This window comes from Coregonus clupeaformis, chromosome 3, assembly GCF_020615455.1.
Source record: "Coregonus clupeaformis isolate EN_2021a chromosome 3, ASM2061545v1, whole genome shotgun sequence".
Taxonomy (NCBI): domain Eukaryota; kingdom Metazoa; phylum Chordata; class Actinopteri; order Salmoniformes; family Salmonidae; genus Coregonus; species Coregonus clupeaformis.
The window spans coordinates 40,651,035-40,667,214 of NC_059194.1; the positions used below are offsets into that span (position 1 = coordinate 40,651,035).

Sequence of the window (16,180 nt, forward strand, 5' to 3'; positions counted from 1 at the left end):
TGGCTAGGCCTAGTATATAACCCATTGTGTGCTGGTGGGGGGTTGGACACCTGGCAGACGACTCAGCCAGACCCAGGTAGGAGGCTGTTCCCAGACAGAATAAATCAGCCACTCTGCGACTGGGAGGCCAAACAAGATGGCCGCCGGCTCCACAGGAGCCAAGATGGCCGACGTGACTCAGGTATCTGAAGGATGACTTCAGAGCCTGGCCATGCTGCCAGGGAGAACCATTATAGAACCACATGCTCCTAGGTAGAGTTAAAGTGACTATACATAGATAGTGAACAGAGAGTGGCGGCAGCGTAAAAGAGGGTGTGGGGTGGGCTACCCGGACAAATAGTCTGGGTAGCCATTTGATTAGCTGTTCAGGAGTCTTATGGCTTGGGGGTAGAAGCTGTTAAGAAGCCTTTTGGACTTAGAGTTGGCGCTCGGGTATCGCTTGACGTGCGGTAGCCCCAGTGATGTACTGGGCCGTACGCACTACCCTCTGTGTTGCCTTGTGGTCGGAGGCCGAGCAGTTGCCATACCAGGCAGTGATGCAACTAGTCAGGATGCTCTCGATGGTGCAGCTGTAGAACTCTATGAGGATCTGAGGACCCATGCCAAATCTTTTCAGTCTCATGAGGGGGAATAGGCTTTGTCGTGCCCTCTTCACGACTGTCTTGGTGTGTTTGGACCATGATAGTTTGTTGGTGATGTGGACACCAAGGAACTTGAAGCTCTCAAGCTGCTCCACTACAGCCCGTCAATGAGAATGGGGGTGTGCTCGCTCCTCCTTTTCCTGTAGTCCACAATCATCTCCTTTGTCTTGATCACTTTGAGGGAGAGGTTGTTATCCTGGCACCACACGGCCAGGTCTCTGACCTCCTCCCTATAGGCTGCATCTAACGCAACTTTTGATTGACTTGAGTTGGTGTCACAAAAGAAGCTGAACTGATTGCCAGGAATGTGACAATCTGCGTTAAGTTCAAAACTAAGTTTTGCTCATTTGAAATATTTAGCATTTGAAATATACTCTGCCGGCTGCACCACAGATGGCTGGATAATGAATGTTTTTGTTTAATCTTCCATCCGTGACTGAAATAGCTGCATCCCATCTAACATACAGTATGTTGATGTGAAACCGCTAATTAGGCTAACTTACACTACTTATCACTTACAAAATGTCCTTGTCATTTCATCAGCGTCCGTTACCTCGTGATTGATGCCTCCGACTGGCTTCAATTCCCAAATATATACTGTATGCATAAATATACCCCAACACAGAAGTTTAGTGTAGCACCATAGTGTATCCCCCTGTTTCCCTGGGGACCCATTAAAGTGTAACACAGCCCATAAGTGCACAGGAAAACCAGATGAGTAGAATAAATCTCTCTCCACTGTGTCGGAGGGGAGCCGTGGCTTGTAGCAGTTCAGGTGGATGGACTGCTGTGCCGTGCTGCTCGCCACATGAATGTTGTGAAATATCTGATTGATTCTGTGCCTCTCTCCCTTGGCGCAGGGAGTGCTCACAGAGACTGTGATTGAAATAACACACAGTGAGGTGGTGAAGGTCACTATATCTGACCACACCACAAAGCCTATACTACTAAAGCTTTGGTTGGATTGTATTGATTGTTATTAAAGAGTTGTTGTAGACGCCTTGCTGTATTGGACAAATGGCAGACGTCAATAGGGCGACAGGATTCCTCACTGACCAATTGTGCTTTATGATGGAGTGGTCAGCTCTGGTGTGGTGAGGGAGTCACATATCCCATCCAAATGTCTGCATGTATTAGTGCCCTCCAGTGGTAGGTGCAATAGGTTGCAGGTCATGACATTGTCCACAGGAGGGCGTCGACAGCATCATTGGCAATGCAATAGAACATTAATACAGCGATGTTCCCTATTGTCTTGTACATAATGTCTCCTGTCAGTTAAAGTGGTGCTGTTTCTCCTCTCCCATCAGGCCATGCTGCTGAGTCGTGATGGCCAGTACCTGCTGACGGGGGGAGACGGGGGAGTTCTGTCTGTCTGGCAGGTTCACAACCTCAAACAGATGTTCACCTACCCAGGCTGTGACGCAGGCATCCGCTCCATGGCCATGTCCCACGACCAAAGGTAACATACACACCTGGACCCTGGTTACTCTGTCATCTTGTTGTGTGGTATCACGTTTTGGCAAAAGGAAGAAATAATTGAAATATACTATCTTCACATGTGGTTTGTAGTAACTAACATCAAAACTTCCCACTCTAGAATGCATAGAATACCAAGATGAAGACCTTGGTGTTATCCACAGTATAATGACAGTAGACGTACTGTGTGTCCTAAAAGTACATAATGTTCTGTCTACATGTATGAGCCTTAACTCAACACTCCCTCTCGGCTCTGTCCTCTCCTAGGTGCATTATAACCGGCATGGCGTCCGGTAGTATAGTACTGTTCTACAACGACTTCAACAGGTGGCACCACGAGTACCAGACCAGATACTGAGGCAGGACCAACCCACAACAACAACAACAGCAACAACAACAATCCTTGAGAATCTGGTTAACATGGGAACTACCTACTGCAATCCTGTCGTCTGATGTACTAAGGCACTACTCAATACATATTGATATCCTGAATGTATCTTAAGAGAAGAAAAACTGTCTGATTCTGTCGAAAGAAGCAAACTATTTTTTTTAAAAGGGCATTGCTATATTTTGTAGGGCGTATCGAAAATTTCATATAATATAATATCTTAGGGTGGGGTTATATACCTATGGTTACAAATCTATTTTTAGCTTGTTAAGAGTCTATTTTCATCTCGAGCAGAGGAAAATAAGGGTTCAAAGTGGAAGTAGGTAGAAAAGTATATTTGCATCTATTGTCTTAAGAATCCATATATTTGTGTACTTTAGGGGTGAGTGATTTTTTTTCAATAGGTGTGAAACGTGGAGATATAATCATTATTTTTGTCATTAATATCCTTTTTTTTCATGCTCTTTTTGCTACTGTGTGGAAACACAGGGATATAAAATACGTGAAGTTTGTGAAGCGATCGAGCAGGAAGTTCAGTTAGTTCTTTTATGTGTTCATGACATGAGAGGGAATATATTCTATTTAAATGTTTGTACCACACCTCCTCTCTGTAAGCGGACATATCTTGCCTTCCTGTGCATGAGTTATTCCTCTGCTGTCCTGATGGTGGCATACACTGCACAAAAACATGTCACCAGTTGTCATATGTGTATCAGACAGTCGTCATAGTAACAAGATGGCTGCCGGTGTGATTAGTTTGTATCCGAGTGGAGTGTTGTCATGACGATCATTAGCTTTATTATGTATGTACTGTAACCATACTGATGAATAATATGTCTGTCAGTAGAAACAGATGTCATGGGCTACGTCCTAATTCTATAAAATGGCATCCTTTCCTCATCTCATTTCCTTCATATTGCTTACTTATCACCTATCAGTCCTTTACATGAAGGAGATGGGACGAGGAAAGGAAGCCATTCAAAATGGCTGACGTAGCCATGATGTGCTTCTTTGTATGACTTCTTGTTAGCTTTACCTCCTCTACTGAGGCATTTGCAGTACTTAAGCATATATCATATTAGCAATTGACACAGTACCCAAACCATGCTAGGATCATCAAAGTCCACTGTCTCCAAAGCATCTCATCATGGCAAAGAGAGGTGCAGCGAAATGAGGGACTCGTCAGTCTGACTGTGTGTCACGGTGAATATTCACTGGTTAAACCCGACCACAGACAACCCTGGTCCTGGACAGCCAAAGGGTGTGCACTTTTTAGTTCAAGCCCAGCTTTAAAATACCCGATTCTACCTACTTATGGGCCTTCAGGTCAAAACTGAATTGAATCAGGTGTTTTTGGTGCAGGGTTGGAACAAAACAAAAACCCTGCACACCCACTGTGGTTCCTCCAATGCAACGGTTGCTCATAAGGAGAAACATTCCGTGTTGGTTTGATCTACGCTTGGTGTGGTTACGACTGCAATGAAATGGCTACTACTGTATTTCCTATGTGTCACTCGATATTTTGGCAATCAATTTGGAATGAGTGTTTTTGACGCGTGATGAGTTCTGACAATAAAATTGCATTTTGTAACTTGAGACGTCTTGTCTTAATTTGAACTCTTATTTGATCTAACGTTTTCTGAAGTTAGACTGGAGTAACCACATCGTTCACAGCAGCTGCACAACTTCCTCACCTGACTGCAGTCAAGGCCTAGGTAGGTGGGTATGTTTAACCCATAGAGAATGATAGAGGCCTCTAGTGGCCAAAAGGCCTATTAGCATGGGCAGTATCATTGAGGGCTTACACCATTTTAATGTAGTTGACTGGGTGCGACTTCCAACTTCATTGGCTGATCCCTCCTGGTGACCCTGTTGGTGTCATGTCCAACCAGGTCATCAGGAGGGCTCAGCCAATCGCGAAGAAGAAAAGGGACTACTTTAAAATGGCGCTGCCCATGCTGTCACAGGCCCTGTAATGGCACAGATACAAAGATGAGACCTCTATCTCTATGGTTTAATCTTAGGTTTATTCAAATTGCGAAACTAGAAGTGTATTCAAAAAATATATATATACACTTTTGCATAAAGACCTAGATGGAATATCATCAGCCAACGGCATTAGATTTGTGGAAATATATTGTGTAGCTTTCCCTTTAAGAGATAGGAAGGTTGGCAAGTCTTCGCCAGCTCCTGCTTGCTGCTCTCCATGTGGCAAACCCCCAACACAGTGCCGGTGCTGCCAATTTATACCGTAATAGTCCACTCAGGCCAAGTGACCTGCAGAGCAGGGGGTTATGGGAGCTAGCTTGGTTCCCCATAGGCTCAATGTTAGAGCTAGATCTGGTAACCGTTTCTAGCCTGGTGAAAGGCTCAGTAGATCTGATTCATCTGGATAGGTCTGGAGCAAACCTTATGTCATCAAATAGCGGTTTTGATTGGCTAATGGCTTGGTTGGAATTAGGCCATGTTGTTGCTTCAGATATTGTCCACAGGAGGGCGCTGATGATCACATGGGGTTCAGTCACTTTACCTCATTGTGATTGGCTTATAATATCTGATTGCTATGCACCTTCATCAACATAGGTGTCTTAACTTTTCACACACACTCAAAAACATAGTGCCAAAGAAATAAAAACATCTAAAATGAACACTTTGATTTGAATACGTTTTATTGCGTTTTAAGTTCTCCGATGTGCTCCTAATACAAAATGATAAAGGAGTCACAGTGGCTAAATGTCTGCACAAACTAAAAGTGCTGGCCAAAGCTGACAGGAGTGTCTTTCCTGTTTGAAATGACATTTTCATACACATGTATCCAGACTAAAACTGTAATAAAGAAGCATTATGATGATGAAAGTGTAGTTTGACTAGAAGTTCCACAACAGAACAGCTAATATACATAGTAGTACCAGCTTGACGTGTGTGTGACCTGTTTTGTGATGAGGCAGAGGGAGGAACACGGCATGCAACTAAAGCCCCTTGGAGTGGTAGTGTTGTGCATCAGAGCCATTATCAATATCAGAAGGGTTAAACCCTAACCAACTGCAGTAGGCTAGGTACCCTATTTCCATACATAGTGCACTACTTTTGACCAATGCCCTATGGGCCCTGCTCAAAAGTAGTGCACTATATAGGGAATAGGGTGCGATTTGGGACGTAACCATGGACTTTAAAACAAGTGCATTACAGACAAAGTAAGACAAGAAAGTAGAACAGCCTCACATTATTATCAGGTAAATCTGTACTAATAAATGAGTATATGAGGGTATAGAGCTCCCAGTGTTTTCAGCCAAGCTGGTTTCAGAAAGGGAATTTCTAGCTACTGGGTCAGGTTCATTAGGGCACACAACGAAAAACATTTTAAAAGTCCAGGAAGTCCCTTCCTGTTTTCTTCCGTTTTGTGCCTGATTAACATTTACATTTGAGTCATTTAGCAGACGGTCTTATCCAGAGCGACTTACAGGAGCAATTAGGGTTAAGTGACTTGCTCAAGGGCACATCGACAGATTTTTCACCTAGTCAGCTCAGGGATTCGAACCAGCGAACTTTCGGTTACTGGCCCAATGCTCTTAAACACTAAGCTACCTGCCGCCCTGAACACACCCCTGATCTGGCAGCTAGTTCACAGGCACACCTCTCCTCATCGACACATTCATCTTCTATTCTGTTGTGTCTCTCTTTTGGTGTTCAGCAGTTAAACACTACAGGCTCCACAGCAGACCAATGATAAACAGGCTTACAGGCAAAAGAAGAAAACAAACTCAAACCTTCAACTTTCATTTGGATGCCTCGTGTGTCTGTCATACAATACTATATACATCTACAGTAGTATGTTATCTTACAACAGACGGCAAGCACACCAAATAATACACTTATAGCCATTATCAACATGTGTGCGTGTCTACCAACCAACCAGAGACAATAAATAAAACCAAAAATAAACGTTAGCAGAAGTCATTCCAGAAAACCCCATCTGAAACCACTCTGTTTTCTCCACATCTCTCATATATAAATACACACATACTGTATATACAATCAACCAAAATGTACAAAACACCTCAAACTCCATCTTGGAGCGTGGATATGATGGGTTCTCTACAGAGATTGTACTATAGGTTGTAGGAGCCATTTTGCTTGTTTTTTTACCATTTGTTGCTTGTTGCTAATAACGATACAGCAGTGGATATCAGCTGATATACTGTACTGAGGATGGAGGTGGAAGGTCTATCTGTATCTAGCCCCCTACATGCGACCCATAGGTCTGGGGATACAGTGGGTGGCGGTAAGGGGGCTGGAAAGGGACAAAGTAGACCATGGTCCAGCAGCCAGTCTTCTCATCCATCATTCTTTTTCACAGCTCTCTGGCGGTAGCAGCAGCGACAGCTTCAACGTCAAGGCCCACCAGGGGTTGGGGCACGGTTGGGGAGGAGCAGGTAATGGATGATGGAGGGGTGGGGGAAGTGGGAGGGGAGCAGGTCAGGGGTGAGGGAGGGCTAGGAAAGTCAGAGGGAGAGAAAGGGGCAGGAGGAGGGGAGGAAGCTTTGCATTTGGAAGGTGATGAAGGAGTGGGGCAAGTAACAGGCATAGGAGAGGCAGGAGGGAAGGTACAGAAATGGAGCTTGGTTGGAGAGGAAAGAGAGGGGGACATTTTGAGTTTGGTAGGTGAAGAGGGAGAGGGAGGAGAGGGAGAGATAACAGGTTTGGTAGGGGAGGAAGGAGAGGGAGAGATAACAGGTTTGGTAGGGGAGGAAGGAGAGGGAGAGATAACAGGTTTGGTAGGAGAGGAAGGAGAGGGAGAGATAACAGGTTTAGTAGGAGAGGAAGGAGAGGAAGGAGAGGGAGAGATAGCAGGTTTGGTAGGGGAGGAAGGAGTGGGAGAGGGAGATATAACAGGTTTGGTAGGAGAGGAAGGAGAGGGAGAGATAACAGGTTTAGTAGGGGAGGAAGGAGAGGGAGAGATAACAGGTTTGGTAGGGGAGGAAGGAGAGATAGCAGGTTTGGTAGGAGAGGAAGGAGAGGGAGAGATAACAAGTTTAGTAGGAGAGGAAGGAGAGGAAGGAGAGGGAGAGATAGCAGGTTTGGTAGGAGAGGAAGGAGAGGGACAGATAACAGGTTTGGTAGGAGAGGAAGGAGAGGGAGAGATAACAGGTTTAGTAGGAGAGGAAGGAGAGGGAGAGATAACAGGTTTAGTAGGAGAGGAAGGAGAGGGAGAGTTGTTGGGCCTGGTAGGGGAGGTAGGATAGAGAGAGATGTTAGGCTTGGTAGGAGAGGAAGGAGAGAGAGGGACAGAGGGAGAGGAAGGATAGAGAGGGACAGAGGGAGAGGTAACAGGTCTGGTAGGTGTTGAAGGAGAGATGGGAGGGGAAACAGGGACGGGCACATCCGTCTGAGGGCTCTTGGGTTCCTCCTCTGGCAGGGCAGGCTCGGTGGGTGATGTCAGCTTGGTGGGTGATGGCAGCTTGGTGGGTGATGGCAGCTTGGTGGGTGATGGCAGCTTGGAGTTGGGTGAGACTGGTGAGGCTTGCTTGACTGGCATGGCTGCAGGATGGATTACTTTCTTCCCAGGCAGTGGTGGGGGTGGAGGTGGTGCTGTGGGCCTCTGGCTGCGACGAGTCAGCTGGATCCTCTTCTTATCTAGAGCTGTGTTCTGGTAGAGGTCAGAGGTTAGGGAGAGAGAAAGTCAGACCAACACTCACCTGCTGTACTGTACAATTCAACAGAACCAAACAGGTAGGGAGAGACAGAAATAAAAAATAGTGGGTCAATCTATAATGGAAAGAGAAAACTGACCCTAGATGACTTTCAATCTCACAGGATATACCTTTAGCAACTGATCTCTGACACAGTAACTAACATGGACTAACATTTATATGTAACGTTAACACAGTAGATAAAAATCAAAAACTATGGACAGGAACTTCCATGGATCCATAAATAGGATGATTTTACAGTGACAGACCCTTCACAGTAGTAGACTGACCCAACAAGACAGCAAATCATATCATCAATGCTCAGTGTAAGGGAAAATGAGAAATGATGCTAGAGAGATTTTGCCTCATCACAACCCAACCCAATTATAGATACTGAAGATCAGATCTGGAATTGCAGATCATTTGGATTGCTATAATAATAATACTCAACTATGTAACAATCAGAAGGCATCAAGATTTCCCATGTTCCCTTTGGTGAGTGAGTCTTAGTGGCGTCAGTGAAGAAGCATTAAAGAAGCGTAGCCTTCAGTGTTAGTACATACCATTGCCTTGGAGCTAATTCAGAGGGTGGCAATGTGGGCGTGTCGGGGAGGGGTGGAGGGGGCGGGGAGGAAGCAGAGGGGACAGAGACTAGTCTTACTCACAGCTCAACAACATTAGAGGAGACACAGAAATCAGGGCTGTTTGATTCCTGCTCTGGTGTGCCACAGAACTGCTAGTTTTCCTCTGTCCCTGGTAGCTAAGTGAACAGTTAATGTCATTGGTTAGCCAGAGAGTCCACTACTCACCTGGTTTCCAAGTCTAAACAAAAAAAGCAGTGGTGTCCCACTGGGCACAGACATCAATTCAACGTCTATTACACATTGGTTCAATGTAAATTTCATTGACATGACGTGGAAACAACGTTGATTCAACCAGTGTGTGCCCAGTGGTGTGGCTCTTCAGGCCTGGAACTAATTAGCCCTAAAGTCTGCTATGACAACTATCTCTCAGGATGCTAGTTAGCTCATTGACATGATTTTAGAAAAATCTTAACTTCTGGGGAGTACTATACTTTGGTAAGGCTAAAGGAATGTTAAATCCAAGGCAATATAAGCAATTTTCATCTGTCTCTCTCATCCAGTGCAGTAGTGCAGTTTAAATGTTTTACCACAAGGTGGTGGTAGAGCTTAATTTAACAATTATAAGGAGATGAACTGTAATATATCCAAAGGACATTGACAGCAGGTTGGCATTTATTGTCATGAATCTTGTTCTGGAGGCAGCTCTGCAGTGGTCACTAGCTGGCACAGCCACAAAGTAATACAATCTAATTTTAAATGTAACCCTAACCAAACTGCTAACCCTAATGCCTAACTCTAACCTTAAATTAAGACCAAAAAACTCATTTTTGTTTTAATTAATTTTTACGATATACCCAATTTTGCAGCTGGCCCATCTAGCGGAAATCGCTCAGTTCTGCCTCCAGGGCAAGATTCATGACAATAAACGTCAACCTGCCATTGACATGGCCAATTGTTATTTATTTTTTATTTTATTTAACATTTATCTTAACTAGGCAAGTCAGTAAAGAACAAATTCTTATTTACAACGACGGCCAATACATGTAGGAGTAGGATCATGGCTTTACATAGACATAAAATATATTGCCACAGACATGTAATGTCCCCAGGTTATTGTAGGGGCATTAACTATAAAAGCACTACTTTGGATGAGTGACAGAGACGGGGGCAAATTAAACATTAATTCAGCAGAAGCAATGAGGGCTTCTCTTACGACTAGTTAGTTAGCATGCCAAATAACCACCCAGCCAGCCAATAACACAGAATACAATAAACATGTACAAACCTAAAATCAGACAACAACTCTCATCACAGCAGTGACATCATTGTCAACAAAGTCAGTCCACACAGAGACAAGTTGATTAATGAAGATGATTATGAGTGAGAAAAAAGTGGAGGATGAGAGAGGAGGATGAGTGAGAGAGAGAGAGAGAGAGAAAGAGAGAGGGAGAGAGGCCCCATTGGAGGAGGAGAGAAGACCTTAGGCGAATTACACGAGGGGGCAGAGCAGCCATGCAAACTGATTGAAGGCCACTGGAGAAAGTTACTGAGTTATTCTGCCCAGATCAATCTGTTATAGAGAGGCATTACTGGAGCTGGGAGAGGGGAAGAAAGCGGCGGACGGGGGAAATCGGTACCCTGCACTCAGCTCCAAAGCTTCCCCTGTGGTCCTGGGATGAGGTGGGAGTGGGATGAGCAGGGGGGGCGCAGGGATCACCTTTACATCTCAAACTGTCAAAGGAGATTTTCAACAAAATGAGGTTTACCCCCCAAGTCCGGGGCAGTCCCAAATGAACCCTTACACGCCCCTTAGGACATGCTAATCCCCTTCTACTGCTGCAGTGGGTATACTGGACACAGGTGGCTTCCTCTCATTGTCTCCTCTCCTTCATCTTCACCTACAAGGAAGGAGATGAGGAAGTGGGAGCTAATTGAGATGCATCCATTGACAGACCTATGCTGTATTGGTAATTCGCAGGCCAGCTCCAGCTCCATAGACCCCCAAGTGGACCAGAGTGGGTGGGTGGGGAAGTGATGTGACTAGAAGTGTGCGGCAGATCGAGAGGAAGTTCACTACCCACAACAGGAAGTTACATAACTGTGCCAGGAGGTGCATAGGCTTGTGGGACAAAGCTTAAAAACAGATAAAGAGGATAGGAGGATATGACTAAGGATGTACCTCTTTAGACCAATGTACTCTGGAGTCACTGAGAACATTGCGTCAATGCTAAAACACTACATTTCTACTACAAGGACGAAAAAGTGTTTTAGAGATAAGATGATGAATCAGGATTTATCCATGTGTAATCCCAGGGGAAAGCATTTTGAATAAATTCTGCTCTCTTAAAACCCTCAGTGATATGATTACATGAACAGAAGTTGTCCATTTCTTATCTTTCCTGTCAGATAATCTCTCATGTTCTTTTGGATCAAACTCTTATGTAACTAACTGATTAATAGTACTATATGTGAAAATGGTTATTCTTGGTTTGAAAGTGAGTAGGTGTAGTGCTGAACTGACTAACATTTGTTACAGCTCATTTTTGTTTTTGATCAATCTTAAAATATAAGCTGATGTTTTGTTTTTGGTTCCTTCAGAATACGACTGGTGGCAAGAAAATCTGGCCATGGTTTCACAATTCTGAAAATATCAAGCATCTACAGACGAGGACTCTGGGGTGTCTATGTACGACAGATGTTGGAATACAGAGAGTGCAGATGAGGGAAAGTATATGGAGATAAACAATGTGTGTAAGGGAAACGTGACCAGAAACTAGTCTCCATAGAGAGGAGAATGATGGGTTGTGATAGTGAATGTTGTCGTCGTGTTCTCACCATGATGACTGCCACTCCTGCTGTGGTTGTGCTGTGCTTTGGCGCTGTGTTGAAGTGTGTCCTCAGTTTACCTGACACCTCCATCTTCATGTTGTTCTCCATGTTGTCATCCTGCAGAGACACACACATATTCTCCTTTATGGTGTCACACACACACACACACACACACACATCACACACACCACAAAAGTCCACAAGACAAGTTACCGTGACCCAGGGGTGAGAGAGGATGTCCTGTGCCGTGTAGCGAGCCTCCACGTTCACCTGCAGCATCCGCCCAATCAGCTCCTAGAAAACACATCAGGTCATGGTGACATCATCAGTGGTGACTTCTTCAGAGTCCAGTCTCTCTCTCAAGTCATGTCATCGCAACCTTAACTTGACATGTTGACAGTCAGAACATTGTAGAAGTGTCACAGAAGCACTGTTTGGCTACGTTCACTGTGCCTCCAACCAGGGTTGTATTCATTAGGGCTTACCATAACAAAACGTACCAAAATATTTTGTAACGGAAAACGAAAATGAGTCAGTCCATTTTCTTCTATTCCGGTAACTAATGAAGAAAACATGTACTGTCCTGTAAAAAAGTAATCTACAGTGGCTTGCGGAAGTATTCACCCCCCTTGGCATTTTTCCTATTTTGTTGCCTTACAACCTGGAATTAAAATGAATTTTTTGGGGGTTTGTATCATTTGATCAACTTGAGCGTGCATAACTATTCACTCCCCAAAGTCAATACTTTGTATAGCCACCTTTTGCAGCATTTACAGCTGCAAGTTTCTTGGGGTATGTCTCTATAAGCTTGGCACATCTAGCCACTGGGATTTCTGCCCATTCTTCAAGGCAAAACTGCTCCAGCTCCTTCAAGTTGGATGGGTTCCGCTGGTGTACAGCAATCTTTAAGTCATACCACAGATTCTCAATTGGATTGAGGTCTGGCTTTGACTAGACCATTCCAAGACATTTAAATGTTTCCCCTTAAACCACTAGAGTGTTGCTTTAGCAGTATGCTTAGGGCCATTTTCCTGCTGAAAGGTGAACCTCCGTCCCAGTCTCAAATCTATGGAAGACTGAAACAGGTTTCCCTCAAGAATTTCCCTGTATTTAGCACCATCCATCATTCTGTCAATTCTGACCAGTTTCCCAGTACCGGCCGATGAAAAACATCCCCACAGCATGATGCTGCCACCATGGTGTTCTCGGGGTGATGAGAGGTGTTGGGTTTGCGCCAGACATAGCGTTTTCCTTGATGGCCAAAAAGCTCAATTTTAGTCTCATCTGACCAGAGTACCTTCTTCCATATGTTTGGGGAGTCTCCCACATGCCTTTTGGCGAACACCAAACGTGTTTGCTTATTTTTTTCTTTAAGCAATGGCTTTTTCCTGGCCACTCTTCCGTAAAGCCCAGCTCTGTGGAGTGTACGGCTTAAAGTGGTCCTATGGACAGATACTCCAACCTTCGCTGTGGAGCTTTGCAGCTCCTTCAGAGTTATCTTTGGTCTCTTTGTTGCCTCTCTCATTAATGCCCTCCTTGCCTGGTCCGTGAGTTTTGGTGGGCGGTCCTCTCTTGGCAGGTTTGTTGTGGTGCCATATTCTTTCCATTTTTTAATAATGCATTTAATGGTGCTCTGTGGGATGTTCAATGTTTCGGATATTTTTGTTTTACCAAACCCTGATCTGTGTTTCTCCACAACTTTGTCCCTGACCTGTTTGGAGAGCTCCTTGGTCTTCATGGTGCCGCTTGCTTGGTGGTGCCCCTTGCTTAGTGGTGTTGTAGACTCTGGGGCCTTTCAGAACAGGTGTTTATATACTGAGATCATGTGACAGATCATGTGACACTTAGATTGCACACAGGTGGACTTTATTTAACTAATTATGTGATTTCTGAAGGTAATTGGTTGCACCAGATCTTATTTAGGGGCTTCAGCAAAGGGGGTGAATACATATGCATGCACCACTTTTCTGTTATTTATTTGTATTTATTTTTTGAAACAAGTTATTTTTTTCATTTCACTTCACCAATTTTGACTATTTTGTGTATGTCCATGACATGAAATCAAAATCAAAATCAATTTAAATTACAGTTTGTAATGCAACAAAATAGGAAAAACACCAAGGGGGATGGATACTTTTGCAAGGCACTGTACATTTAAAATCTGCAATATTACAGGCAGAGGTATAAAAAAAATAGACTGTTGAGATCTCTAGACGTAGGCCTCTCTTTGTTAAGTCGAGGTGCCACTGCAGCAGAGGATTTAGTTAGTGGTTCAGCCTTGCTCTGAAATAGCTGCTGTCAGTGTAACACATGGTGGTAATTTAGTGGGTGAGAGGAGGGAGTAGGGAGCACCATGCCCTTCACCACTCACTAGTCATTAAAAGGAGAGAGAGAGAGAGAGAGAGAGAGAGAGAGAGAGAGAGAGAGAGAGAGAGAGAAAAAGATGGAGGCAGAGACAGAGAGAGAGGCAGAGAGAGAGAGGCGGAGAGAAAGATGGAGGCAGAGACAGAGAGAGAGAGAGGCAGACAGAAAGATGGAGGCAGAGACAGAGAGAGAAAGAGGCAGAGCAATAAAAGGCAGAGAGGCAGAGCGAGAGAGAGTTCCCTCAGATTACAAAGACCTACAAAGAATTCGAAAACAAACCCAATTTTGATAAACTCCCATATCTATTGGGTGAAATACCACAGTGTGCCATCACAGGAGAAAGATTTGTGACCTGTTGCCACAAGAAACAGACAACCAGTGAAGAACAAATTGTAAATACAACCCATATTTATGTTTATTTATTTTCCCTTTTGTACTTTAACTATTTGCACATAATATGACATTTGAAATGTCTTTATTCTTACGTTTTTGTATTGTTTATTATCTATTTCACTTGCTTTGGCAATGTAAACATGATGACCTGTGCCTGCTGTCACCCCCCACAGCACATGGCCTACAGCAGAACCTGGACCTGCTAGAGCAGTACTGCCAGACCTGGGCCCTGGCAGTAAACCCCAAAAATACAAAAATAATGATTTTCCAGAGAAGATCTAGATCTCAGGGAATTAGACCAATGTTCTCAATTGGTACAACATATATAGAGTACTGCCACACTATAATTACTTAGGTTTAAAAATAAGCTCAACTGGACACCTTAATGAGGCAGTGAATGAACTGAGAGAGAAAGTACTAATTGAAATACCTATTAAAATGTGGCTAAAACTAATTGAATGTGTCATTGAACCAATTGCACTTTATGGCAGCGAGGTGTGGGGTCCACTTGCAAAACAAGATTTCACCCAATGGGACAAACACTCAATTGAAACCCTGCATGCAGAGTTCTCTAAGATTATCCTACAAACAATGCATGCAGGGCAGAATTAGGACAATATCCACTAATAATAAAAACTCAAAAAATAGCAATTAAGTTTTGGAAACATCTAAAATACAGTGACCCCCTCTCATATCATTACCAAGGCCTGCAATGCCAAGAGCTGAGCAAAGAAATGAGTCCCCTCATCCAGCAGAGTTCACAAACCTGTTCTACTAACACACTGAAGCCTCAGGACCAGAACATCCAATCAATCAGAATAAACCAAATTACAACACAGTCAAAACAAAACTACATTACGTATTGGGAAACACAAGCACAAAGTAAAATGCAGTGCTATCTGGTCCCTAAATCGACAGTACACCGTGGCAAACTATTTGACCATGGTTACTGATCAAAACCTTGACAAAGTACAGGCTCAGTGAGCACAGCCTTTCCATTGAGAAGGGTAGACATAGGAAAACCTGGCTCCCTGTAGAGGAAAGGTTGTGCAACCACTGCACAACAACAGAACCTGAGACAGAGCTGCATTTCTTAAAAAAATGTCAAAAATATAAAACAATTAGAGAGTGTCATTTCCCCAAATTTGAGACCCTTATTCAATGTTTCAAAGACCTCTCTGATGAGAATAGGCTACCTGTGGGCATACGTCCTCTATGCTTATTGTTATTGTTATTGTTCAATGTATGGTTATTTTGACCCTTGATTATTGTTGTTACTGTTGTCCAGTTGACAATATTAATTATTATTATTTTAATTATGTTAATATTGTAAATCTCCAAAGTAAGCTTTGGTAATATGTACATTGTTACGTCATGCTAATAAAGCAAATTGAATTTAATTGAATTGAGAGAGAGAGGCAGAGCGAGAGAGAGAGAGAGGCAGAGAGAGAGAGAGCGGCAGAGAGAGAGAGAGGCAGTGAGAGAGGCAGAGAGAGAGAGAGAGGCAGAGAGAGAGAGCGGCAGAGAGAGAGAGAGAGAGCGGCAGAGAGAGAGAGAGAGAGGCAGTGAGATAGAGAGAGGCAGAGAGATAGAGAGAGAGAGAGAGAGAGAGAGAGAGAGAGAGAGAGAGAGAGAGAGAGAGAGAGAGAGAGAGAACAGAAAAGAGGAGTAATGAAAGAAGGCAGCCTAAAGACGTAAGAGCGGAAGAAGAGATGGTGTTTGCATCCCCTCTTTCGCTCCTTCTAAACTATCCCTCTCTTTTTCCCTCTCTCCTCTCTCTTGTATAGAGCATCCCTCTCCATTTCCAAACCATCC

General features: G+C 43.9%; 2 protein-coding genes across 8 annotated transcripts in view; one reads left to right on the plus strand and one right to left on the minus strand.

Annotated features, from left to right (window-relative positions):
* The window catches only part of lrba (LPS responsive beige-like anchor protein), a 290,109-nt gene extending 286,008 nt beyond the window's left edge, over nucleotides 1-4,101 (plus strand). For all 5 annotated transcript variants that reach the window (XM_045208535.1, XM_045208534.1, XM_045208539.1 and 2 more), the window contains 2 exons: nucleotides 1,949-2,100; nucleotides 2,385-4,101. In XM_045208535.1, coding sequence (XP_045064470.1) covers nucleotides 1,949-2,100; nucleotides 2,385-2,475 — 243 coding nt within the window. In that variant the 3' untranslated portion in view covers nucleotides 2,476-4,101. The remainder of the gene's footprint in view (nucleotides 1-1,948; nucleotides 2,101-2,384) is intronic.
* Nucleotides 4,102-8,040: 3,939 nt separating this feature from the next.
* dclk2a (doublecortin-like kinase 2a) overlaps nucleotides 8,041-16,180 on the minus strand; it is a 69,136-nt gene continuing 60,996 nt past the window's right edge. Inside the window, exons 15-18 of one of the 3 annotated variants that reach the window (XM_041843296.2) lie at nucleotides 11,822-11,902; nucleotides 11,615-11,725; nucleotides 8,759-8,771; nucleotides 8,041-8,152 (exon numbers count right to left, since the gene is read on the minus strand). In XM_041843296.2, coding sequence (XP_041699230.2) covers nucleotides 8,136-8,152; nucleotides 8,759-8,771; nucleotides 11,615-11,725; nucleotides 11,822-11,902 — 222 coding nt within the window. In that variant the 3' untranslated portion in view covers nucleotides 8,041-8,135. Of the gene's footprint in view, nucleotides 8,153-8,758; nucleotides 8,772-10,416; nucleotides 10,678-11,614; nucleotides 11,726-11,821; nucleotides 11,903-16,180 lie in introns of all 3 variants that reach the window. The other 2 variants (XR_005994819.2, XR_005994818.2) reach the window with 2 other exon arrangements.